General features: G+C 44.5%; 1 protein-coding gene across 1 annotated transcript; it reads right to left on the minus strand.

The window, feature by feature from the left end:
- LOC125292582 (glycerol-3-phosphate dehydrogenase, mitochondrial-like) lies at window positions 1–27,218 on the minus strand. Its single transcript, XM_048239960.1, is given in 18 exon segments — window positions 1–322; window positions 1,858–1,956; window positions 3,093–3,171; window positions 3,442–3,551; window positions 4,599–4,757; window positions 5,040–5,171; window positions 7,320–7,495; window positions 7,797–7,931; window positions 11,316–11,509; window positions 12,415–12,613; window positions 13,860–13,976; window positions 17,600–17,763; window positions 20,279–20,376; window positions 21,189–21,313; window positions 22,986–23,148; window positions 23,582–23,590; window positions 24,097–24,220; window positions 26,934–27,218. Coding segments are annotated over 17 exon segments (2,184 nt in total). The 5' UTR covers window positions 24,196–24,220; window positions 26,934–27,218; the 3' UTR covers window positions 1–196.
- Between the last annotated feature and the right edge of the window lie 587 nt (window positions 27,219–27,805).

Raw genomic sequence — 27,805 nt, forward strand, 5'->3', positions numbered from 1 at the left:
AAATAAATAAATAAATAAACCAATATTCCCACAAATGAATAGACAATCCTGTGTCACAATTATCTGATGAAGAGATGTTTTAAAAACATTTTGTCCGTAACAGCAGCTTCTCTTTCCTCATCCGTGCAACGGGCCCTGTGACAAGGTCTGAGGCAGGGGTTGGTGATCTATGGGTGACGTGTGTGTGTGTGGTAGCTCACACCCCTCCCCCACTGCGGTCCACAGACACGGGTTCCCTCTGGTTGAGGCTCTCTTCGGCCGTCTTCATCAGCATGGCCAGACGGTTGTCTGAGACCTGGCCCTTCCTCACCGCGCTCATGAGCTGAGGAACAGACAGCCAGCGCATCACTAATTTGCAGACATCATCATACACCTACTAATTAGAACAGGTAAGTTCATAGAAGAGCAAACATATGTCAATTATGTGTGGGAACACGGTAAGAACTTATTTTCTGTTAATTGAGTTTTGGTCTTGGTTTTTTATGTTTCAGTGAGTGTTCCAGCGTGTTCGCATACGTATGTAGGTGTGTGTGTGTGTGTGTGTGTGTGTGTGAATGAGACAGAGGGCAGTTTGCGTATGATAATCTTATGTCCATGGGCGTATGTGTGTCAGTGCCTATGTCTGTGTGTGTGTGTGCGTGTCATTATGCTGGACCATGTCCTGTTTTTGGAGCGAGCTGGTTCTTAGTCAGCTCATGTCCTCCATGACGATGACTACACTCAACTCTTACACAACACACACACACACACACACACACACACACACACACACACACACACACCACTCCATCCATAATCATACACTTCCACCCTCCCAAAAAACACCTCTGATTACCTTCATTATTCATTTCAGACCAACACAAGTGACCCAAATTTACAGCGGCTACTTCCTCCCTCCACGTCACCTCCCAGGTATAGACACACGGTGTTGATGGCTAGTGTGTGTTCACACGTATGGGTTCCTCCCTCCTCCTGATTATTATGAGACCCAATTCTCCTCTAATTAGAGTCGGACTGGCGGCCAGGGACACTATAGGACACCACTATAGGCCTGCCATTAAGCCTTCACACTTCTGACACCGCTCGCATGGCTTTGCAGCACCGCCATGGCACTTAACAGCAAAGGTAGGAGAAACATGCATGTGAAGAGAACTAAAAAAAAAAAGCCTCTTTAAGATGCCTACTGTATATGGATGACATCAGACCACTGGTCACTAATGTTTCTAGGTGGTCGATACGTGAAATTGTATAGGTGGTCGGGCCGTTAATGTCGGGGTGGCAATGGGGGGTGGGTGTGAGAGTTGGAGTAGTGTCCAGGGTTATCCGAAAGGAGTCCCCGTCCTTAACGCACTTAGAATGGGTCTTATCTCCAAAGGGACAATTACCATTTCCCTTTCGCCTTGATCTTGTTTGTTTAACTTGACACAGTGAAGAAAGGCATGACATTGACCAGAATCCCCTGCATTAATGTGTCTCATGTTCAGCATTCATCATTGTCACCGAGCAGGAGAAGACTGTCAGTGTCAGAGTAAACACACACACACACACCTCCCTGTTGTTAGATTGAAGCTAGCCCAGAACAAAAGCTCCTGATAGCATCATAGATTTGGAGAGCTTGGTCCAAAAGACGTTGTGTGACAGGGATGGCAATTATACTGTGTCTCCTGATGGGCCTGTACTAAGGGAGGTGTGGACAAACACAGCACTGACACCACACACACGCAGCACTGACACCACACAAACACAGCACTGACACCACACAAACACAGCACTGACACCACACAAACGCAGCACTGACACCACACAAACACAGCACTGACACCACACTAAACATTAATGCTACACAAACATACCAACCTGCAAAAATTCACTGAGCTCCACTTGTCCATTCCTGTTGAGGTCCACTTCATTGAGAATGTCATGAAGAGTGTTTTCATCTATCTGTACACTAATACTCTATAGAAAAATTAGGTTTAATAATAATTATTCATATAATCAAATACCATTTCCATTAAGGTGAGATCACAAATATGTTCAGAACATTGATGAGTTGCACTTTAGCCAATGATCGCCAAAAATCTGTTTAGCCAAATAATTATTTAGGCCTACAACTAATTTTCAGCAGAAACCTGCTGTCTATATTGAGATCATCTTAACAATGAGGAGAAATCTTGTATCTATTGAAATTACAATAAGGTATACTTCAATATATAATTAAATCCTCTCTAAATTATGAAAACTAATTCATGCTGAGAGACAAGGAGACAGAAAGAGAGGGAATATTAACAGGCTTGAGCAGCTCAATGCCATGGTTACACAGCTAAAAAAAGAGCACCTGGAACAGTGAGCCTGGTGCATATACTGGAGTGGAGCAGGAGAGAGAGAGTGAGAGAGAGAGAGAGAGAGAAAGAGAGAAACCCGATGCCGCTCTGGGTCTATCAAAGATACCCAAACACCCACCCACTATCACTCATCACACACACACACACACACACACACACACACACACACACACACACACACACACACACACACACACACACACACACACACACACACCAGGCCCGGAGTGGGTAATCGGGAGATTCAGGAGAATTCCCGGTGGGCCGCTTCACTTTTGGGCCGGTCGAGGGAAAAATATTGACATTTGCCACGTTAGTCTTAGATCTTCTCTTAAAGAAGGCTACACACATTCCACATTCTATGCCTAACATTGCAGCCACTGCATGGGTTGTAGCCTACCATGTGAGGGAGTTCTCCCCTCCCAAGAAGAGTTGGTTGGGTACATATAGCCCGTCTTTTCCCAAAAAGTTTTCTCAGATACCATAGCCCGACCAGCCATACCGTAGCGAATAGAGATAAGCGTCAGGGAGGATGGATGGTAGAAAGAGGCCAGGAACTGTTGCTTTATTTATCCAATTTCCACCACCATGGAAAAAGTCGGTCTTGAGCCTGAAACTCACGGGCTGAAAAGTGGCCCCACTCCGGCCCTGACACACACACACACACACACACACACACACACACACACACACACACACACACACACACACACACACAGCAGATGGGAAGAACAAAGGAGTCTTTTTAACCTGCAGTACTCGCTGAACATCCACCGTGGTGATGAAGCCCTTATTCTCTTTGTCAAATTTGTGGAAGCGCTTCTTGTACCTGCAGAGAGAAAAGTGACAAGGAGAGGAAAAGAAAAGGAGATCAACAACAAGAGCTGGCAACAAAAAACAACAAGAGGAGAGGAGATTGAGAAAGAAAGAGAGAGAAAAAAAGTGACAGGAGAGAGAGACAGGAAGAGAAAGAGAGAGAAAGAGAGAGAGGGAGAGAGAGAGAGGAGGGGGAGAGGGGGAGAGAGAGAGGGAGAGAGAGAGAGAGAATAGTAGATAGTGTGAGTGTAATTGCTGGTAAGTTCGTCTCCACCGCACCTACCTGTCCACCTCGGCGGGGGTGAGTGTGATCTCTGTGTTAGTCAGCTGCTCCGAGCGCGTCTTGTAGCCCATCTCAAAGCGCAGGAAGCGCTTGGCTGCGGCCAGCTCATCCTGTGGGAGATGAGGCAGAGATGATGCTCTGGCTTGTTTTTTTTTTACGGACCTGCCTTAGGAAGGAATAAAAACAGCGGAGAGAGGGGTTTCCAGCTAGAGGCAGTCGCGGCCTTGTGGAAAAGGCTTTTCACTTGTTCGCAGAGCCGAGGCATTTAGAGCAGAGTAGCGGGAAAATTGGGAACTGTGGGGGAGAAGTGCAGCCACTTAGTAGAGAGAAATAGTTCTCCAACAGGGAGACTTTCACTTCCACATCCACACATGATCACCAACAGCACAACTGGAGCTGCATGTGGTCCGAAGTGTCTCATATATTCACCCATTACACCCCAAAGCCTTAACTGCTAGAAGAGAACTTTTGTTCTATTTATGGGTCCAAATTGGTTAACTGTGTCTGGCTGAAACTTTATATAAATGAACGTAATATATATTTATTTATGTGTGTACAGTAGATGAAAAGTTTAACAATGAGGGCTTTGTTTCATGAGGCCTTAAAATGACACCTTCTTGAAATATTTTTTTTGTTTAATCTACATCAGTTGTTCTTTGAGTTAACATAATTCAAGTAAGACTGGTTAAGTAAGTTGCACATCATGTAGACTGTACTTTTTATAGCACATTTATTTGTGTTGGAGTGGACCAAAACAGTTTGACGAAAAACTGTAGGGGTTTTACAACTATATCAGTTATGTTCAATTTTTTTTATGTTCAATTTTTTCTTGGTAGGCTGTTACTTGGTTTGATGCGTATCTGTATTCTTTCAACCGAGTCATTTCTGAACTTATGTTTGAAGAAAACTGGGCCAGTATTTCAAATAAATGTTATTTCCGTTAAGATTATGATTTCTTTGCTTTCTTCGACATCCCAATTGGAACATATTACAGAATGTCCTTGTGTGTGTGGTCCTTGTCTAGGTGCTGTTAAGTAATAATAACATATTTTGTGGGACATAGAGAGATATATGGATAATGTGAAGTGTTTACACTGATCGTGAAAATGTGCTTGTAAGTATACATGGTAAGAATGTTTTTTTTTCCGCATTCTTACCATTTTCCTTTGCTTGCTCCAGTCGAGCTCCTTCCCCATGATGTCCACGATGCGGGGCAAGGCTTCGTCCGCCGCCTGCACGTTGAGGAAGCCCAGGCGCGTGCGGCGCGCGATCACGTCAATAGCCGTGCAGGCGTACTCTTTGATCGCGTATTGAACCTGGGCACAAATCAATCGGTGGCAATTACCCAATCTCCCCCTCTGCTCCGGCAAACCGGGGAGGGGTGCCACAGGCTGCATACTGATCCCAGCCCTCTAGCCCAATCCCAGCCCACCTCAAGCCCTCCTCGACCCTTCCCCCGGCAGCAGCGGACACACAAGGGGTCCTCGCAGGCTAACAAAGGGCACGGCACACAGTGCAAGGGCTCTCTCAGGAGCCGGCTGTTCTTTAGACTGGGATCGATAGGAGCGCGCCGCATTACGCAATAAAATGTCACCCACCTCGCTCTCGATGTAGGGGAACTCAGACACCAGACGCTTGCCCACGATGGGCCACCGCCTGCCAGTGACGTGCGCCATCTTGGCCACCTCGAACGCCCGTCCACCGTACGCCGAGGCCAGGTGCTGGGCAACCTGTTGGGGGGGAGGGGGCAAAGTCTTGAGCTTCATCTCTCACATCTCTCATAGACACACAAACACACACACACACACACACACACACACACACACACACACACACACACACACACACACAGGCAGACATCCACACACAATCTGGCCAGGCCAAGCCTCCTAGGATAATACACTGCATTTAAATAGCAGCTTTTGATATTAGATCGATAAGGAGTTTTAACAGTCCAGTCACTCATAGGGAGATGCTGAAGTGGAGACGGGGGGCTGTGGTGTGGCGGGCTGGATGACTGCGTGGTCTGACTGTGATCCATTATGTGCGCGAACTAAACAAAGAAGAAGTTATTTCAATTCAAATGGTTTTGTTACTTTTTTCCACAAAAGGTCAAGCACTGTCAAAATTATCAGCATATTGACCTTTTTAAACATTCCGAAAACATCAGGATCATAGATAATGCTCTCCTCTTCCCCTAACGAAGGGTTAAAACTCTTTTCACACAAAGTCACAGAGGGAGCCAACTCTCTCCTGCTTGTCATTTCCAGGTCATTGTACAGTTCATTTGAAGTCTAACATTACCCACACTATCCTGGAGATTTGAAGGTGTTGTTTGTTGTGTATGTGTGTGTGTGTGTGTGTGTGTGTGTGTGTGTGTGTGTGTGTGTGTGTGTGTGTGCGCACGCTTGTGTGTGTGTGTGTGTGTGTGCGTGCTTGTGTGTGCGTGCGTGGAGCAAGGTGACACAGTGAAGGCAACTGTCTGCGGAGCTGATCCACTGTGCTTCCTAACTGATGTTTAATTCAGTCGGCGGGCTGTTGCAGGCGGATCATCATTTGGGTGCTCAGGGACTGATGTCTACATGTCTTCAGAGCCGTCACCTTTAGAGACCACTTATTCTGCTGGATGATGCTCCGGTGCGGGTGCAGGCACAGGCCGCGAGTTAAGCTGCTGCTGGTTTGCATGCGATAATTAGCCAGAACGTGCAGTTAAAGAAAGACCCCCTGAGACGCATGGCCTGGCAACAGAAAGGTTATTTACATACAAATATGGCTGATGAGTCTGGCATCCACAACTCATCTCATTTGACAGGATTAAAACAGCAAATGGTCAGTAATGGCCAGTCTATACTAATTAATTATATTTATGGACTGATTTCATTAAGCTTCCATGAATGGACATTTCATACACAGCTCAGCTCCTGGTCGAAAATAACGTAAAATAACATGTAACAGTAACATGTAACAGTAACATGTAATTGGGGGACAGACAGAACACAGTTTGGTGATATGGACTTCAGGACATAAATTATATATATAGGATCACATATTACATTACATTACATTACATTTACATTTACATTTACATTACATATCACTACCAGCCAAAAGTTTGGAGACACTTAGAAATTTCCATTCCACTACATTATAAACAGAATACCAGCTGAGATCATTTGCATTGTTTTTTTTAATCAGGGCAGCAGTTTTCAGTTTACATTATGTGCTTACATAATTGCAAAAGGGTTCTTGACTGTTGTAGAAAGAAATGGCTGATCTTTAATGCAATATCTACATTGCCCATTATCATCAACCATTCATCCAATGTTGCAAAGGCACATTCTGTTTACTAATCTGATATAATTTTAAAAGGCTAACTGAGAAAACATTGGAGAACCCTTTTGCAATTATGTAAGCAAATAATGTAATCTGAAAACAATGTAAAAAAACAATGCAAATGATCTCAGCTTGTATTCTGTCTATAATGGAGTGGAATGGAAATTTTGAAGTGTCTCCAAGCTTTTGACTGGTAGTGTAAATATATATACAGTTTGTATATAACACACAACATACATAACACAGTTTGGTGATATGGACTTCAGGACATAAATGAGATATCTCATATATATATATATATATATACATGTGTGTGTAGGATCACATATCACATATATATATTTATATAGACCCTTTCAACAATAAAAACAAAAACAATGCTTGAACGTTATATTTGGTTCCCAATCTACTTCCTCTGCATTAAGATAACATATGGAATGTTAAAACGGAAGCCTTGTGGGGCCAACTATGATGCTGATAATGGAACTCTCTTGAAAGGGTCTATACTGTATATATGTCATATATATAATTTACAATCAGCACACCTCCACCTCCAGGCCGTAGTCCTGCACCAGGCGGATGTACATGGTTGGGGTCCAGTCCTTGGCGCCCTCCAGCATCAGTGAAACCGTCCGACAGGGTCCAGCTTTCAGGCCATGGCTCTTCACTACAGCGTCCATGGTCTCCTCTGCCATGGAGCGATACGTCGTCCATTTCCCACCTAGGGCAGAAACAATTTCACGTGTCAGGTTAGGTTTAGTCAAATGAAACATTTTCATCATTTATTGAGAGTTCATATGTCAGACTTTTATTACGTGTTTATCCTGAAAAATGTCACTTTGAGAGACTATAGTGAGTGACTGTAAAAAAGAATGAGAGATGAGGAAATCACTTGCTATAAAATGTCTGTCTAAATGTGTATACTGTACATTATTCAGTATTGTTTAGTCAATATTTACTGATGGTAATGTGGTTTATAGTAACATAAAGCCCTATGCTGAGGCTCAAGCCAAAAGTCCAACCTGCTATGGTGACCAGTCCAGTCTGGCTGATGCTGACCACGTGGTTGCGGCAGATTGATTGGGTGTCCTTAGAGCTGGGGTCGGTGACCAGGGGGCGGATTCCGCTCCAGGCAGCCAAAACATCTCCTCTCCTCACTGGGATACATGTGTGTGTGTGTGTGTGTGTGTGTGTGTGTGTGTGTGTGTGTGTGTGGTTGAGGGGATGAGGGGAAAAGGGGATGGGGGAGAAAGACAAGAAGCAGATAAACACATCAGAGTGACGCGTCCGACAGCCAAGCAAGCAGCCAGTCACTCGGGCCTTTATGAGAGTGATGGACAGCCACAGGAATTACCACACACAGATACGCCGCACAGCGCTCTATCTCACACACCCATCGCTGCCACCACCGCCGACGCCAACCATGAAAGGCTTAAATAACACACACACACACACACACTCCACACATCACAAACTAAATGAGCCACTGTCACACACACACACACACACACACACACACACACACACACACACACAGAAACACACACACACACACACACACAGCCATTACTCCTCTAACCACCAACTCCACCACAATATCAACTCCTTATATCCCAGTGACATATAAAAAATTAAACATTAATGCGCTGTTGTGTATTGATTGAAAAAAATATATACCTGCCACAGTAATGGGCTGGTTGATATTTCTGAATAAAACAATGACAAACTCGTTATCAAAGGGCAGTTTTTAAACATTTATGACAGCCGAGGAGCTCTGAAATGTGAAGGCTCACTCTGGCTGTAAACGACTTGCAGATGCACAATGGACACCAGGCTGTGTAAAAGGCAGGATCGTAACTTCAGCCATTATAACCTTTTGCACTATAATATTATGCATTAAAACCTCCTTGACAATCATACAGGCAGCTTTTCCCCAAACACCACAAAACCTGTCTTCAGAGAGTAAAAACAAAAGTTGTTGGTAACTTTTCAATGTGTCAGGATAAAAAAAAAACACACACACACACACACACACACACACAACACAAACAAACAAATCTGTCACACTCAAAACAGATCAAACTGTTTATTGAGGGTTGGGCACTGACTGAGTGAAATGAAAATCTTCCATCACCCACAGCCCTGAGTGAGCTCTCCCAGACTATGCACGTTAGACTGTGGGCACACACTGTATGACACACAGGCCAACCCCCCTGAGCGCCCCGGCCACTTTTTGGCCTTTCCAGCACAATCCGGCCTCAGAGTGCCAGAGTGCCTGCCCTGGGTGACTCATGTGCGGAGAATGAATGGAGCCGGGATGCTGATAGGCGTTGTGAAAGAGAGAGCCTCCCATACAAGTCTTCACACACACACACACACACACACACACATACACACACACACACACACACACACAGGCTGTAGAGAACAATGAAAAGCCAGTCCTCAGGCCAGTCTCTTTTTTTCTGTGTGTGTGTGTGTATGTGTGTGTGTGTGTGTGTGTGTGTGTGTGTGTCATGGAGACTACAGTGGCTAGAAAGAACTGTCCACTCCAGGCCACAGTGAGTGGTAGGTGTCAACAGCGCAAAATGTGACAAATGCCCCCCCAGACAGACAGGCTCGTCCACAGTGAGCACTCCCAGTCAGCACTTCCACAGGCAAGGACGGAGCGACCAGCAGAGAGAGACAGTCCACCTCCCCTCTCCCGCTTTCCTCTCGGCCAGTCGCTCACTCACTTTCACACTTCTACTTTTCCCCCTCTCCTTTTCCTCCCCCTCTCCTTTTACCCCCCTCCCCCTCCATCCCTCCATCCCTCCCAGCCAGAGGCGGCGGCGGTCCCCTCTGCTCCTCGTGTGACCACAGGACTTTACCAGGGTCTCACCCTGACATACGCCTCGTGTCACTCCGCTGTCTGCAGCCCCTTTCCCTTCCTGGAGCCAATCTGCTGCCTGAACTCCCCCAACCCCCCACTCAACTCAGCTGACACGGCCTCATCAGCTGACCCCAGATCAGCTCTCTCTCAACGCTCAACGCCGCCTCTCACTCACACACAATAGGAGGTACAACTGGGACAATGGGAGGCGGGCTGGCACTGGGACATTTTAAAAATGATTTTCCCATTTGGTTGTTTTTCCCCCAGACTGGATGAATAAGTATGCATAGCAATAATAGTGTAGGGTGGCTGGATAAGAGCCAGATAGCTCATGGTCTCTGCAGAGACGTGAGGTGGTAGAGAGATATAGAGAGAGAGAGACGGTCATTAATATATCTCTGGGCTATGTGTGTGTGTGTGTGTGTGTGTGTGTGTGTGTGCATAATATGGGCTATATAGTGAGTCACCACTACTCCAGAGCAATGCACACACATACACACACATATGCACACACACACACACACACACACACACACACACACACACACATATATTAATGACCGTCTCTCTCTCTATATATATCTCTCTACCACCTCACGTCTCTGCAGACACACACATACACACACACACGCGCGTGTGCATATGTGTGTGTATGTGTGTGCATTGCTCTGGAGTAGTGGTGACACCCAGGCCTGATGCTTCAAAGGGCCTAATCAATCAAATAATCCAGGAAACAGTGCGGCCACTAAAAACAATTAGAAGCCTTGTCTGGAATCAATAAAAACGAGCCGTGTTCTGTCAGGACACTCGCCGCTCGTTCATTTAATAAAGTCCCTACGGGCGCCCGGCAATGTCGTCCGTTAGCGCAGGAGCGCGAGAGGTCTCAGCTGGACAAATATGAAAAAATGCACCGGGATGGCCTCATAAAAATTACTAATCGAAAACTATATAGTTTAATGTGGCCGCGCCATTTTGTTCACTCTTTCCTTCGTTTCTTTCCCACCTTCTCCCTACTCAATGTGTTGCAAGTAGAGAGCCTGGACAGTGCTGGGAGGGGTGGGAGGTATGGGTAAATCTATTCATTCTCAAGTGTTTTGAAAGGGTGTGTGTGTGTGTGTGTGTGTGTGTGTGTGTGTGTGTGTGTGTGTGTGTGTGTGTGAGAGAGAGTGTGAGTGAGTGAGTGAGTGAGTGAGTGAGTGTGTGTGTTGTGTGTGTGTGTGTGTGTGTGTGTGTGTGTGTGTGTGTGTGTGTGTGTGTAGGCAAACATGAATAATATCAAAGTAAAAGTGAACAGTGCCTGAATGAGAGGGGCTCATAAAGTTGCCATCAGGAAGAATCAGAGTTGTGCCAGCGCTTGACTGCGGCGCCCATTCATAATTAAAGCAGGGATTTGTATCTGTCTGCTCTCGGCGGCCTCCTGATGAAGTAATATCTCCAGCGACAGCCAGAGCCACCGCCGGATTAACTCATTTATTTGTGTCAGACGCCTGCACTCATAGCAATTTGTAAATCGCAGAAAGGGGTAAAATGTGTGAAAGCACCAGGCTGATTATTACAAATATAGATTATTGGGGTGAGTCCTTGCAGTGTAGGTGAAATAAAATGTTAAAAAGTTTACAGTTTTTTTAAAAAGTTTAAAGAACAAAATAATTGAAAATGTGGATCTTACCTTCTACGTCGGAGCTGAGGTAGTTGCGCACCTCTTTGAGGATGAAGTTGATGTCGTCCTCAGAGGGGATGGGGTGGGGGGTGATGTCGCTGGGTGTGTCCGTGGTCCCAGCAATGGTCATCTTTTCCCAGGGCAGGAAGAAGATGACTCGGCCATCACTAGTGGCAGGGTCCAGAAGGCCCATGTTGTCCGGGCTGGAGATTGGGGAAAACAGGGTTGCAGGGTTGGGGGGGGAATGGGGTATAGGGGATGAGGAGGTGTAGGAGGCAAACAAGAAGACTGCATTAACCTTTGGTCAGTTGGAGGGGGGGGTTTATGCCGAGTAGGGAACTCCCTATAATCAGGCTCCTGTCAACGTTGTTTCCACCAGATTAATTCTGCTGCTTTCAATTCTGCAGCCGAACCTGCTTCACACACAAACACGTGTTCAAATACACATTCCCATGTGCATGTACACACATACACACCAACACACCAACCACATTTAAAACAGGAAGAATTGGGTGTGGGGTGGAGGGTGGTGGTGGTGGTGGTGGTGATGAGGAGAACAGCCCTTCGTCTCCTGGGAACCAAAATAACATGCATCAACAAGCTCTGTGGACACAAGAGGACAGAGCACTACAGACCAATCTAATCACAAGGTCCATTTGCACATGCGTCTGTGTGGGACTGTGGGACCGCTGAACAGCCCCTCATCCTCAGCCTCGGAGCGCGGAGCCCTTGAGAGGAGCCCGGAGGGCCCATTACACGTTTGACAAATTGCGCGGTGCGGTACGAAGACGAGCGAAAACATGATGCTCCTTTAGCAAAGTAATAGGCACCTACATCGGGGCAGATTTATCAAAATGATCTGCAGCCAACACTCGTGGGCAGATGCATCAAACGCAAACAGCCAGTGCAGATTTTCCTGTTCCCGCGCCTGGGTGTGGGTCCTGGAGCATGGATGGGGAGGCAGGGGGGGGATCACTGCGAAGCCACAGGGGCAAGACAGAGACATACGGCAGTGGGGATGGGGGCTGGGGGGGGGTGGGGGGTGGGGCGAGGGCCGGAGATGGGGGTCTGAGGGGTTGGTGGGGTGGGGTTGGGTGGCGCTGCTCACCTGTAATAGCCCGGGATGACGATGTGCACCCCAGCACTGGGCTGACAGATGTTGGGGATCTTCTGATCATCCATTTTGCGCAGCGAGTCCGTGAAAGGTCCCGTGGCATTGATAACACATTTGGCTCGGACATCAAATTCCTGCCCTATGAAAGAAAACAGCATCAATCACGGGGCGCCCCATTCGTTTCCTGCGGCCGCTTGACAAGGCGGATTATTAATTTATCAGCTAACAGCCCTGGCGTAATAGAGTGCCTCACTTGTGTCCATGGGAGACTGGTGAGGGGCGGTAATTAATAGGAAACAGACATACCTAATTTCCCTCTCGCCTTCTGGTGTCAAAGTGCAGGGCAGACAGGCGGAGTGGGTAGGAACCCCTTTAGAGAGTGCACGAGCCACTCGCTGCCTTCACACAATACCCGCTTGGCCTTGGATACCCCTCCTTCCTAACGTGGCTCGTAGCTTAGCATAGCCGCCACAATACTGATAAATGATCTGTGTTGACAAGTGCTCACACTGTGACTCTCACGGAAAGGATTCAGTGAGACTAGTGAAGGGGGGGGTGGGGAGACTGTGGGAAATAGAATTGTGTTGGTCTGATTTTCTAGCTGAGAGGACTCACAATGTACAATGTACAGAATGATGGAGAGGGAGAATCTGAAGATTGCCAGTTGTGAGAGTATGGGTATTATCAATAACTCTATTTCTCTCATGTACACACACACGCAAACACACACACAAACACACACACACACACACACAAACAAACGACACACACACACACACACACACACACACACACACACACACACACACACACAAACAAACAAACGCACACACATACATACACAAACATTTACACACACACACTGTTAAAGAGTATCACGGTAAAAGACATCAGGGGGCAGTCATGCTCTGAGATCACAAAATCATGGTTATTCATGACACGCTTGAGAACCCCATCTCTTCTCCATTTTGTCTCTCTCCCTCCTTTCCTTACCCCCCCCTTCTCTCTTTCTCTCTCTCCCTCTCTTTCACTCTCTCCCTGAAGAAGAAGAAGAAGAGGAAGAAACCAGTTCCTGTGCATGACATTTAAAAGGTAACTAAGGCCATTTGGAGTAACGCTAATTCCGCATTACATCCCCCTACCAGATCTGAAGGATCCCAACACCGTCATAAAACGCTTATAAAATATTAAAGCTGCGCTGTGGAAGTACCACCGCCTTGTGCAGGCTTGCGTCGTGATTAGCACTTCAAGACACACACACACCCCACCCCACACACATACATACACACACACACACATTGAGTCTGGCCCTGAGAAAAAAGGACCCCCCTCACTCACTCACTCTCTCACACACACACACACACAACCCTGTTTCCCCTTTCTTTTGTTTCCGCGTTACCTGTGATCCGCCCCTGCAGCCCATGAACCAGCACAATCGCTGTCCGGCTCTGCCCTCTTCAGGAGGTGCACCACTTCAGTGTAATTGGCTATGGCAGCCCCATACCTGGCAGCGGTGAGCGCGATGGCGAGGTTCATTCGAGCATCGTTGTGTTGTCCTGCAGCGAGGGGACAGGAGCAGGGGAGAGGATGTGAGTCAGCCCGCAGCCAGTGACTGGTGGTATGGAAGTGTGTCGGAACCGATATGTCACATCTGTCCCTGTCATTTTGCATCAGCGGCTTGGCTGCTCTGGCCGGCATGCCAAGCACACTGAAAGCCACAGTGGCCCTTTGGCCTGTGTGCCAAATCTAGACCCCAACCCTGACACTTACCCCCAACCCCACCCCCCCCCCCACACACACACCCACCCAACACAACACCACCTCCCCTCCCCCCCTCTGGCCTGGTGAGGCCCACCGTGGGGCAAAGGGCTGGGCCAGGGAGTCTCCACTCTAAACACACACACACACACACACACACACACACCCATACGCACGCACACATGCACATACACACACACACGCACACACGCACACACACACACACACGCAGCAGAGTACAGAGCCTGAATGATGAAGACCTGCTCCTACCACACCCACTGACTGCACACTGTACTTTGCTGTGATTTCCTCACACCAGAGGTAAGACACTGAAACAGACAATTAAAACATGCAGAAATGCAGCTCTGTTTGTCTGAGAGAGAGAGAGAGAGAGAGAGAGAGAGAGAGAGAGAGAGAGAGATAGACAGCCTCTGCAGAGAAGCATTCAGATGATAATCCACAAACTAGAAAGATGGCAGAGGGGGGGAAAGGAGAACAGAAATCATTGGAAATAATTATTTGACCCGTCTTTGCCAGACTCTTTCTTCAATCCATCCACATCACGGGAAACACTTGTGACAAGGAATGTTCTTCCTCACAGCCGAGACACTGGGCCAGAATCCCTTTAATGAACAGTGGGGATCTTGTATCAAGATTTATGGATTAATCCCTTTCTGCCACTGAAATACCAGAGATCTATATTCAGAGTCACAAGGTCAGAAGTTTTGTAATTTAAATGAAAAGGTTTAAAAGGTGACAAATGAACAAAGCCGGATTTCATTACAAAGTGATACTTATATACATCTTTTAAGATTTATAGCTGGATAATCTGTGGTTAAAGAAAGGAGAGGAATCCGGATGATTAATCACTTTTAATGTTGGTGTCTTGGGCAACTCTGTTTCTATTTGTTATTGCCAGGGAAGTTGGAGCCCTTTGGTGTTGGCCGAGGATGTTGCTACCTCGGAGGAATGAAGGAGGCTCGCTGGACCCCTGATTTATTTTTTTTTATTTAAACGACTGGAGGCTAAGTAACTGGTAGGCTCTGGTTAATGCTACCACATGCTCCAAGCGATTCTCTCAAGAAGAAAAAACTCAAAGACAGCACAAAAACAGCCACACACACACACAAAAAAAACACAAATATAAAGGCCATGCTTTAAAATGAATTACGCACAGGACTATGTAGGCTGCCATAAGGAATTAGAGAATGAAAAGTCTTTTTTTTGTTGGCAGAAAAAAAACTACAATATTTCTTTAAATCTTTTAGCTCATGCACTTGAAAACTACCTTTGCTCTAGCAGACCTCTAAGCAAACCTAGCTGAGATCATTCACAACAGCACATACATAAAGTCAATAAATTTAGCCTGCGACAAATATGCAACACATACCATAATGGTGGTGAATAGAATTTACCAGAGCATTTAATAAATATGTGTATAGATCATACATCCTTACACAACAAAGCAAATAAGTGCCACAACAGCCATCGTGGTACAATTACCACACAGCCTTGCACGCGCTCAGTGCGCAAAGCGAAATTAATGTCAAAACTCCCTGGAGGAGAGGCCAGTGTTCGGCGATGCCCCCACCCCAACCTCCGCTATAATCTGCGCCTCCTGGAGGTACGAAACCCAGTGGAGTGCGAGGAAGTCCGCGGCAGGACAAAATGTTGCAAAATGACAGGGACAATCATGACAATGAATTTCATGTCTCGCAGTCATGAGGCAGAGATGCTTGGCTGAGCTGACTCGTTCAATTAAATTGTTGCAGGTACAGCGGGAGACGCAGTCATTATCCCAGACGCTTCAGTCAACGGCTCCTCTGGCAAACACAGGAAGTGGAGGGGAAATAGGGAATATACACAAAGAGCTGAGAGGTCCAGGCAAAAGTGCTAAAACAAGAGATTTCCATCAAAAATTGCAACTACAATGTGGTCATATAATATGCATGTGCTACTATCTGTATCTCTCACAATAAATACAAAAAAATCTTTCACTTTCGACAGAATTTTCTATCAAAAGATTTCCCTAAGAGTGAAAGTGTCTCTGGATAATGAAATCATATGAGTGTGATGGCTTGCCAAATCTGGAGATGAACTCAGTGGGAGCCCACGCTCCAGTAACAGAGGGTCAGCTTCTGAAATGTCACTGCAGTGATTGTCCCCAACTGAATAACTGCAGGGAGAAAATGGCTACTTAAGAGACAAAATTGTATTTAAAAATTTTTTTTATAATCATCGTAGTGTATTTGTAATAATTAAGCCAAGTTACCAGATTATTATCACTATTTTTATTATTTTAAAAGCAGCCTCTACCAAACACACAGATATCTGCCCTAGAATAAATATTATATAAAAACTGTAGCCACAACATAAAAAGGAAAGGTGATATCATTAAAGGTAAAACCATATAAATAGTCCATGGGCCTAATGCCCCCTCTTTCCCCACTTACTTCTGCTAAATGAGTAAGGTTGACACATCACTGCTCACATAGCTGCCCTGTTCCCCCAGAATATGTTGCCTTTTTGCAGTGCATGGGAATCCACATATCCTCAAATGCTAAATGAAGTCTGACAGATGGCCTTGAGAAACAAAGTTGGGAGTTTGCGGCTACAAAGAAGACCTTGAGTAAACAAGACATGCTATGTACACCCGGGCTAACAATGAACATATGCTTTGTTTTTCTGATGCCAACACAGAACACATATTGCCCGAAGACAGAGTGAGAGAGGCCGGGACGGGTTGGAGCACATCGCCCTGTGGCTATTTTTTGTTTGAAAAAAACCTTATTTCTAATTTGTTTACAGCTGGGTGGCCTGAGAGCACACGGCTTGTGTAAAAACATGGAATTACGAAGAGGACTTGGGATGACTTTTTTTTCGCTTCCGAAAGTGTGAGGGATACCACACATATTATTTTTTAAACTTCTCCTGTCTCCTTTTTTTTCAGTGTTAAATTATTACCTGCGTGCAAGAAATTCTGTCTTATCAACAAAATTACAATATGTGTTTTGTGACCATATGCCGCTATGTATTTTGCCAGCCCCTGCAACGTTTAAGTCAAATATTTGAACAACCATTAACTATTCAAATGAGTGTTTGCTAATGAACTCCCTCTCAAGCACAAAATGTGTCACAGTGAAGTGATAATCTGATGTACAAGATTAATTGCTCCAGAACACAATTACATTCAGTCAGGTGCAACAGTATGGGAGCAGGGAGAGCTGACTGAATAAAAAAATAAAAAAAAAGACTGGGCAGAGTTAAACTCAAAGTAAAAACACACACATGAAACAGGCTGCCCTACATTTTTAGCAGAGGTTTTAAATTAGCATATGTATGGTCAGGGCTGATGAGACTAATTGAGTTTGTCAATCCTGACAGCGGAAAGTGTCAGTGAACGTGTGACCGGTGGACTAACCGTCGTAGTAGACGATGGCCCCCACCAGCTTGTCCTTCTTCAGCATGGGGAAGAGCTCCAGAGCTCTGGCCTTGCTCAGGACGTAGCTGGTCTTCAGGCACTGTGCCCCTGCCACCAAGTCGTACATCTTGATCCCCAGCCAGTAGTACGGGAACTGCCACCACCTATCACAGGGTTAGCAAGAGGGAGAGGAGTCGCTGTTCAACTGGTTATCAATTATTAGGACACTTTAAAAGTGCAGGGGCCTCTAAATGAAGTAAAAGTTTAAAAGCTTCTAGACATGCAAGAACAACATATATCTGAATAATGATGCTAAATAATTGTTCTACTGTCATCTGTGCATATTGATACTTTGTTTGAGGTGTACTTTGAGCATTTGTTGACAATTTAGAATGCAGACATACAAGCACATAAAACAAGGGCTGAAATAGAGAAATGTGTGTATGAAGTACAGTAATTCCAGGAAACGCTGTTTGTTTTTTTTAAGCTTTCAGAGTTACATGTTGATGTTTACATGTCAACAAGAATACATTGAATATTGATGCTACATGTACATGGACAAGGATAAACTACTCACTTCACCTTTAAAGATAAAGGAAGAAAGTCAAACTACTTACTGTACCTTTAAAGATAAAGAAAGGAAGACTTCAGGGCTCTGTTGAAAAATCTGAATTTTAGTCAGACCTAACCTATCAGGACTAATGACTGTTGAGCTTTTCCAGCACATTCTGAAGACTTCATCAGAAAGCGATACATGTTTCATAAAACCTAACTGTAGGCGTACACATTGTATATTCTCCCAATACCTCATTAAAAAGGTGATGTCACTAGAAAAACCTGCTATACCCAATTTCCAACGAGATTCCAAAGCCATGGGGTTTTAGGTCAGTAACATGGATGGTGAGGCTCTGTTACTGTCACCAGTGGCAGAGGCATGGTGGCGTGAACAACGCAAACTGTCATCTCATCCCAGGGTAAAAAAAAGGGTGCCATCGCAGGCACTCCACACAAAGGCCCCTGTGTTTTGCTTTTTTCATGTAAAGCCACATAAAGTGGAGGCCGTGGTAGATGTCATGGAATTTCATTAGAGCTCTGAGCAGGAAAAGACAAAAGGGAAATGCTGATGAACCCAACAAAGGCCGATAAAAAGGCAATTAACAGGGATGGAAACAGCACACAATGTGTACATTAGAATAGAAAACTGATACCGCCTTTGGGTCAAACGTTGTTTTCTCGTGCACACTGACGTAACTTTCAGCTGTTTACCAGAGGCCAGTGTTTAAAGCCACTCTGTCCATGTAAATACTGACCTCTGAGTAGTGGGCTAATCTATTAGGCTAATTTTTACATTTGCAAAATATCTGTACAGAGATGCAGGCATTCTCACGCTCAAAGTAGTGTAGTATATTTTCTTCAGTTGTTGTGCTACATTTCATATCTGATAAATCTAACTACTATAGCCTTAAAAATTGTTATGAATCCACTGTGTCTGAAACATCTGCTGAAACATTTTATGCTTCACTGATACATTCCATTTCAGACATAGAACAAAGCATACATACTAATGTGCATGGCCAGTCTCTCTCTCTCTCTCTCTCTCTCTCTCTCTCTCTCTCTCTCTCTCTCTTCTCTCTCCCTATGTCCTCTCTGATGACAGCAGTAACCCTTTCTAAGGCACTGTGAGGTAGGTGAGAGGTACGGGGGCAGACTGATGCCTGTGTATGTGTGTGTGTGTGTGTGTGTGTGTGTGTGTGGGGGGGGGGTGGTGGCGGGTGATGAGTCGGGGGGTATGAGAGCACAGCGCGGCACTCGGAGCCTCTCCTCCCAGCCCCGGTAATGAGCCACACCTGTACACTGCTTTAAATACCAGAGAGGATCGTAAATGTCATGTGCAATTAAAGCTCATGATACAAAGCGGCACAAATCAAATCAAGCCCCTCAGTTCACGCCGGCCTGAGACGAGGAGATGATGGACCACACACTCGCACGTCTCCCCCCCACTCTACCGAGAGCAATCGGCGGGAAGTTTATTGCCTCTGGGGCAGGGCCAGGGGTTTTAGAGGTTTTAGTGACCATAGTGGGACCGGACTGGACCAGAGTGCCCCCTGGTCTGAAGCCAAATAACTGAGCATCTTCAAGGAGGGGGTCTGGGGGGTACAGGGGCACCTTGTTCAGTTTTACGGCACCAACAGATGTGCTGCAGATGAGCGCAATATCTGCTCATGGCGGAAGCCATTCAGGTGTTCTCCCAGTTCTTTTGCCGTTAATTAATCAAATTACGGTTTCCTCTGTGCCTGTGATTGGGTGACCTTTTGCGGAGCCACTTCAATCACAAGAGCTCAGGTGTCACGTGGGCCGACTGACACAGATTGGGATGAAACTTCACCATCACCATCACACACAGTTGTTCAGGTAATTGGAGAGGGGCATCCCTCCGACTCCAAATCCACAAGTTCATCATAATTAAAACCAAACACAAAGGAACCATTTCATTAACCATTAGCACACAATTAGTTTGGTGCTCACAATCCCATCAGGTGGACCAGTAAATGGACCGGCCATTTCAAACCACGAGATTAGTCACACTGGTAATGTCCAGCAGGAAGGTTAAATGGTATGCAGATATTGTCGTTCTTACTGAGCAGGACTCAGGTCTAATGAGAGACTGAGAACACTTACTTGTAGACAGGGAGCATTATGGGTAATGGGGCAGAAAGATGAGGAGCGACCTCCAGCAGGTTGGAGCGTTCATGGAGAGCCTCCTTCACCATCATATACTGCAAAAGAAGCCAGAACATCACTACATGACTAGTTCAAAACACTACTCTGTAAAGATGTCATACAGAAGTAGTATCACTCATGATTGTGTCACCTAGCTTTGACTCAACTTGAAAGGACTTAAGCAGCCTCACTGAAATGGGAATAAAGGTAGACTAGATATGCAGTAGAAGTGCCTATCTATCTATCCAGGATATTTCTGTGGGTGCTCTTTGAGTCTTTGCCAGTCAGGTAGAATGTCCCATGTAACTGCTGAGTGTGCACTTGCACCACCTGCAATCACACTAATTGGGCCCTTCCATGGCTCACCTGCATGACCCCGCTATGTTCAAACAGATAGGAAAATAAGCCCAGGAAAGAACAACACACGCCTAAAATAATGAGATTTCTCAGGTCTTGGGAAATGTAACTGAAAAACGATGACATTTGGATTTGAACCCAGGTGACTCCTTAACAATACACAGACAAAAGGGAGACCCAAATGCTTTACTACACCCATTACTTTAATGCAATTTCCCATATTAATTTTCATCTTGATAACAGCCGCACTCTATTCTTTCTTTTTTTTTTCAGTTCAATCCCAGTGTGGTGTGGTGAATTCTTTGAAATAACTTCACTAAAGAGAAGGAGACAGGGAACGGGAAGAGGGGGAAAAAAAGAGAAAGATATCACCTCCACTCAGTCTATGTGTGCATGTCAAGAGCTAGCCTGAATGAATGATGAACAGAGTGGGGAAATAGAACAATATGACCAGACGGACCAGGAATTCCACAGATAAGTGTCAGCCGCGGAGAAAAAATGAAGCATTTACCTGTTCATAATCTAATTTCATGATGGCTTTCTGTAGATATCGGACTCCGCCGTGAATGAGCTTGGTGCTTCTGCTGCTGGTCCCCGATGAGAAATCGTCTCTCTCTACCAGGGCAGTCTTGAGATCTGACAGTGGGGAAGCCAAGGCAAACAGATAAACAGCAGCCTGATATTTGGCTACTTATTTTCCCCAAATGTTTAGAATGCATTGCATATCATTTTCATATGCATCGTCCCTCTTCTGTAATGTGCTCGAAGGAGAAGATATTGAGAGGGCATTCATATCTCCTTTGGGTGCCAGGCGGCATTCATATTCATGGGAGAGGCTATGGAAGGTGTGAAACCTAAAATGTTTACCAAAAAAAAACTGTTTATTTCGAATCATATTTCAAATTCATATTCTGCAGTCAAGGATGCCAGAAACTATTCCTGAAAGGGAATTGCTGAGGAGATCTATCTATAGACTATATAGTCAGATTCTGATGATGAAAAAATCTTTGAATTGATAGTTTCAGAGGATCAGATTTTGTTGATGTGAGTTTTCCAACATGGAATGGAGTTGTTTGTGGAGTGGATAAATCCGGAGAACTCTTAACATTGAGGACTAGTCCTCCCTCTCAGTTCCAGTCTTTCACCATTTCAAGCTTCTGTCCCTGACGGCTGGAAGCTGCAAATCCCAAATTTGAAAAGAAGAAAGGGGAAATAAATGTGGATTAGGGAAGAAGGATGAGGGGCTTCCCGTCCCCCCACCTCCCTCTCCATTTGTTCTCCAACATTAGACAGTAAAAATGAATAAATGAAAAAAAAAAAAAAAAAAGGGAAAAAAAAACAGATTAAAAGAACCTCAAACCATGAGCATAGATAATTGATTTAGGAAGTAATGGGAACCACACGAGCAACCCTGGGCATACCCAGAGAGTCATGTTTCAAACGCCATGATTGGGCTTCTGCCCTCTCACTGTCTCTCTTGGCTTTTTTTTCTGGAGGAGGAGGAGAGGGAAAAGGAGGAGGAGGAGGAGAAGGGGGAGGGCGAACATCCTCCAAGTCCAACACTTCCACTGCTCTTCCCTTCCTCCCTCCCTCTATCCCTCCCTCCCCAAGATCCCCAGCTGAAGCGACTTAAACGCCTGAGCTCCTGAGAGGAGGCTTGGAAGCAGCTCCATCACAATGGAGTATCAGGTTACGCAACATCGGCGCGCCGAATATCCATCGCAAAAGCTTGCGAGGGGGGACCAGCACAAAAGTGTGCCGCGCAACAATCCCCCCCAAATAAAAAGACGCCTCCGAACCGCAGCTTGCCTGCCACAACAGCAAAACAAATTGGATTCATTTGATTTTTTTTTTTTTTTTTTTTTTTTTAACGTCCGCCAGTCGAATATGCGCGCGTGGCGTCTACAGCACACTGTGAACACAGCTCTGTGGCGGTAATCTAAAGTCCAGAATCCTGTGCTTAGGTCTCGTTTAAATCCGCTGGGCATGAGTTAATCATAAAAACACTCTCTGCTGTTTCCTCTATTTCCCATCCAAATACAAATGGAGGCAACTTATTGTAAACCTCTTTGCATTGCATTTGGCTCCCTGCTGTGAATACATGGTTGAAATGGACCCCGGAACAGTGACTAGGGCCTCTCTTAGTCCATGCGACACTGGTTCATCCATTCATTAATCATTTAGCCTTCCTAAGTCCTGCTTATGCTAACACCTCAGCTAATGCCTCGTGAGAAATGACAAAACACACAGTGGGGGTGTCGGGGCAAGATGGTGGGGTTGGGGTTAGGAGTGTGGATTTTGAACTCACTGCGCGTGACTGCGTCTAAGGCACAACCTGAGCCCGTGGCCCCGCCCCCGACCACGAGCACGTCGAACTCGTCCGTGTGGCGCAGGGCCGAGAGCTGGTCCGCTCTGGAGGGAAGCACATCCTGGAAGGTCATTTTCACCTGTTCCGCAGCCTGCACTCGGGTCTAGAGCCCATCCGAGCAAACAGACCAGTCATCCATTTCATTGTCATATGACTCGGGGGGACAGTGCACATTAATAAATGCATTTCATTATTATGTATGTCCTCATATTGTTTATGATGGATTTTTAAGAAAACACAAATCATGCATTTTCTGTGGGGAAAAAAAGCGTCTGACAGCACAAAGAAATAAGAAACAATCAATCACATGCTAATTTATTTACCCCCCCCCACTCCAAACTAGTGTCCGGCTAGATTAATCACGAATATGCATGCCACACAAGCATTCAAAAACAATACTGCAGCCATGCAAGAGATAGGGAAGCACTCAGCTGTTAAAAGACATGTAGACAGTTAAACAAATACAGTACTGTAGGAGAGCACGTATGACCAGTGAAATTAGTGTTATTGTTTTGAGGAATAACATAATTTCTTACCCATTGAGGCTTTTGGATGGAACATGAGGGACAAATGAGACCCAGACAATGCAATAAGTGTTTTTTCAACGATGGATAGACTCAGTTTAAAATAAAGTTCAAATTACATTACATCCATTGAGAGAACAGAAGTGTTTTAAAAGACATCCAAAAGAAAACATGTCTATTGTCTCTGTATATCTAAATGCAATGTGTGTATATATGTGTGTGTACTAATGTGACAGCAGGTACTTTAGAGAACAAATGAGTCGTGTCAGGTGATGTAGTTGCTATGCTAAATAACTCGACAAACACAAGCCTGGATCTGGAGTCTGTTGTTACTTATGTTCACATCATCAGTGCACTGACACATGTACTGCTTGAGGCCCGAGAGTTTAGTTAAGAACAGCCTATTAAAACATCATCTTCTGTGTTACTTCCCTCACTAGCTGTGGTTTCAGTCACATTAACATTATGTCCCCCAGCTTCAGAACTCTAAGTACGGTGTTTACGGCATTATTCTTTTGGAGGCTTACCTGTTTTTGTTTTTGCTCCCTCAGTTCTGAGAAGGCATACAATGCGACGGCCGTTCCCCCACCAAGGGCAGCTACCTTAGCTGCCTTCCGCACAGCCATAGTGTAGGCCTACGGCCCAGTTCTCCTGAGTGGAAAAGAAAGGCATCATTGTTTTTATTTGCATACTTGAAGTGGGCTGTTATGTGCCAAATTCAACTTGCTGTGCAAACTCCTTTCTCCTGAAGTCACAAAACCATTTATTATAATACCACTTCATTTTCAGTTCTTTCCTTATACTACACAGGATGTTTTACCCCATGTTTACCCCCGCAGAGGAGGTTATTCAGTGCAGTTTGTTTCTTTGTCAGTCTGTAAGCAGGTTTATACAAAAACTGTTGTCCCGATTTTCATTTGACATTGTGCTATATAAAGCACAGCATTTGGCCTTGGTGGAAGTCTATGCTATTCTAACTTACATAAGTTACCATAAGTTACCGTTATCTTTTTTATCACTTTGTATAAAACATACATTAACAAAAAGACCTCCGAGTACAACACATTTTGTAATACTGGGCGAAGTAATTGTGCTATTTTTCAGTAATTTAGAAGAGCTGACCGAGCATAGGGGTAAAACGTCTTCTTGGTTTGAATGAATGGGGCTCCATTGCAAAAGCAGCAAACATTTAAAAGAAGCATGTCAAGCTTCTTAAATGATTACACAAAATACTTTACTCCACTTAAGGCCTAAACACCTCTTCTCCTCCCTCTAGTAAATATGTTTACCCTCATAGAGATTGACAAGGCTGCTCCAGGTTCACCTCCTTTCCATTGGAGCACAATTTAACAATTGATTGTGGCATCGAGGCCACCTGCAGCTTCCGAATACATTTTCATGAGAAAAAAGCACAACTAGGATATATTGCTCCATGACATGAATATGCAAAGACCTGAAGACGCTGGCACAGTCATTACTAATGTTGCTGCCAATTACAGAGCATGTCATGACACTATGATCCATGAATATTCATCGCTGACTGATATACAGACGCTATTGAGCAAAGGCCTCTGTCCCCATATTACTGTCTCATTGTGGCTGGTGAACAGGTATCTCCATCATGCCAGCAAGGCACCATCCAGCTGCCAGATAAGCTGTTCCACCAGGCCTAACTAGTTAAATGTGTGTTATATAAAGGTGTATTAAAGTGATGGAGTACTCCACAGCTCCAAAGAGCATGCATTAAAGCATATTAAGTAGACATTTAGTCTTCTAAAGAGGGAGCCTTAAATTGGAAATAAGACATAGCACACTGCCTAAAGGAATGGGATGTTTCAGGTGTCTCAAAAATGACAGTGCACGCCTGTATTCTACTGAAACAGAAAGCCCAAAAAATGTCCCTATGCATGTCTTTATGTGTGGAGCCTGCCAGATATTTTTCACTGTGTAAAAGTAACCCAAAGCTCAATACAAGCTAAAGGCTAATGAGTTTGTCATTCGATTGGCTTAAAATTCTGAAATCCAAAAATTCCTTTGTCCGTGATTGGAGTTGGACTATTGTGTCCCACTTACAGTGAAATCTGATACAATTACAGCCAACTGGCAACCAACTATATTTAACCTTCAAATGTTATCAGTCATTAAAGGGGCACAGAAGTTTGCAAAAGATTAAGGATAATGGCTGTTACCTGGAGATAAGTGTATGAATGATGCTTGCCTGTGGCTAGTAGGTTAAGTTTGAGATCAAACGATAGCTGTTGTTACCGTTTCTCTATTGATTTATATGTATTTTCCAATTACTGAACAAGCTAAATCTCAGTGGCATTCTTCTCACAAAGGTTATACAATTGAACAATGAGTACACAAGATAAAGTGGAGTTTCTGAAGTGTATTTATGATCCACTGCAATTCAAATATGAAATTAGTTATTCCCATGCTACCTAGTCTGTAAAAGTCCTCTTGACTATACACTGCAAATGCTTTCTAATGCCCTATATGGATACAGATACAATGACTGAAACACATTTTATTGCTACAGAGGTAAAATTCATAATGACAATAAAAAAATATGCAATAAGAATCCTCATGTTTGTTATGAGTAAAAACAGACCTGATCTAATAATAGATGTGTCACATTTCAGCAAAATGACTGAATGTAGTCTGCAACAGAACCCATGGCCTGGTGTCCCTTGTGTTCTGCATAGCAGACAATGCACACATGAACTGAGTATATTCATAGGTCTAATACCTTCCATACTAAGTCTAGATTTCAGCCGTGAATGCGTCAAAGCTCACAGTACATGTTTCGAGTACTTCTGTAGTTGACTTGTATAGAGTACATGTGTAGTTGACCAAACTAACTGATACACATTTTACGATAGTGATCCACTGGCTTTCCTTTCCCTTCAGAAATGAGACATGACATCTCATGCTTTAAGCATGCTCTTTAAAGTGCTTCGTGACTATAAATAGGCCTACCTTATAGTTGTATGTTTGTATAAGCAAAGCTTTCAAAGCCACATTTACAACGTAACTTATGACCCATGTTTGAAATACAATCTTATAAATGTGTGCTTTCCTAAATAGGTTACACAAGACTAGCCCACCACATCAGCAATTCTTTCAGGAATGCATCAAAATGATAGGCTACTTGCAAAAGTGACCAAAAGATTTGATGCAACCACAAGATAGGCTACTGTAACTGCCCCTCACTAGTGAGGGTAAAGAACTATTGATAATTTTTACCTGATTCATTAGCTGCAAGGAACAACTGCATCTTTTGACATGACAGCTTTGCATCATGGATGCTGTAGTTACTTTTTTCACTTAGACAAGAATCGTGGGATTTAGATTTGGCACTTACGGCTTCTTCGATGCTTCGAAGTAATCGTGTGTACCCAACAAAATAGGCAATGACAGCCTTTGCAGTGATTGTGGCACGCAAGGATTTATCTGCAACTGTTTTTGGCAACCAAACAAGGAAGTCAGGACGGTTTGATGAACGGTTCGCTCATCGAATCGAATTGGAGAATGGGCTTCCTTATCCAATCGCGCAGACTGTTACCGGATTACATCTTGTTTGCCGGTGACGCAGTGGTTTAAGCTCTTTAAAGTCAGAGAGATGAATCTGAAGGAGCTCAACTACAGAGTTCAGAGAAACGTCTCTGATTAAAGTAACATCCCAATATAAGTACTGTGATGTCATAAATGAAAGATTCCACCTGTGTTGATGGATCATATTGATTAGGCTACATGAGTAGCCTAAACAGATATTTTATTAACTGTCATGTAATTCCTCTTCAGGATGGTAATAGTTTTTGATAAATGACGAAATCATAACATCTATAACTTGTGTTTTGAGTACAACGGTCTCTGTTGCTGGTTAAACTTTCAAGGAAGGCTTTCCTCATATTTCTGACACAGGACCCCAGAGTGTGCGTGCATTATGCCTTGACAACAGTTTGAAGCAAAGATCTTAGAGCAGCACTCTAGAATATTTAGTTTGAAGTAGTCAGTTGGAACAGGTGGAACTCAGAAACGTGGCCTGGACTAATTTTAACAGAAAAGTTCCAAGGCTCCCTGAGGAAGAAACACGGAAATACGTGTTGCATTAGCCAAACAACATGGCACCTATTTTACTCCTTAACATTTGTACTGGCAAAAAAAACTGACAGTGCAAGTTTAAATGTTAACTCTTCATTTTGGAATTTATATGCATCTTCAAAAAACCTATAG

The sequence above is a fragment of the Alosa alosa genome, chromosome 3 (genome assembly GCF_017589495.1).
Source record: "Alosa alosa isolate M-15738 ecotype Scorff River chromosome 3, AALO_Geno_1.1, whole genome shotgun sequence".
Classification (NCBI taxonomy): Eukaryota; Metazoa; Chordata; class Actinopteri; order Clupeiformes; family Clupeidae; genus Alosa; species Alosa alosa.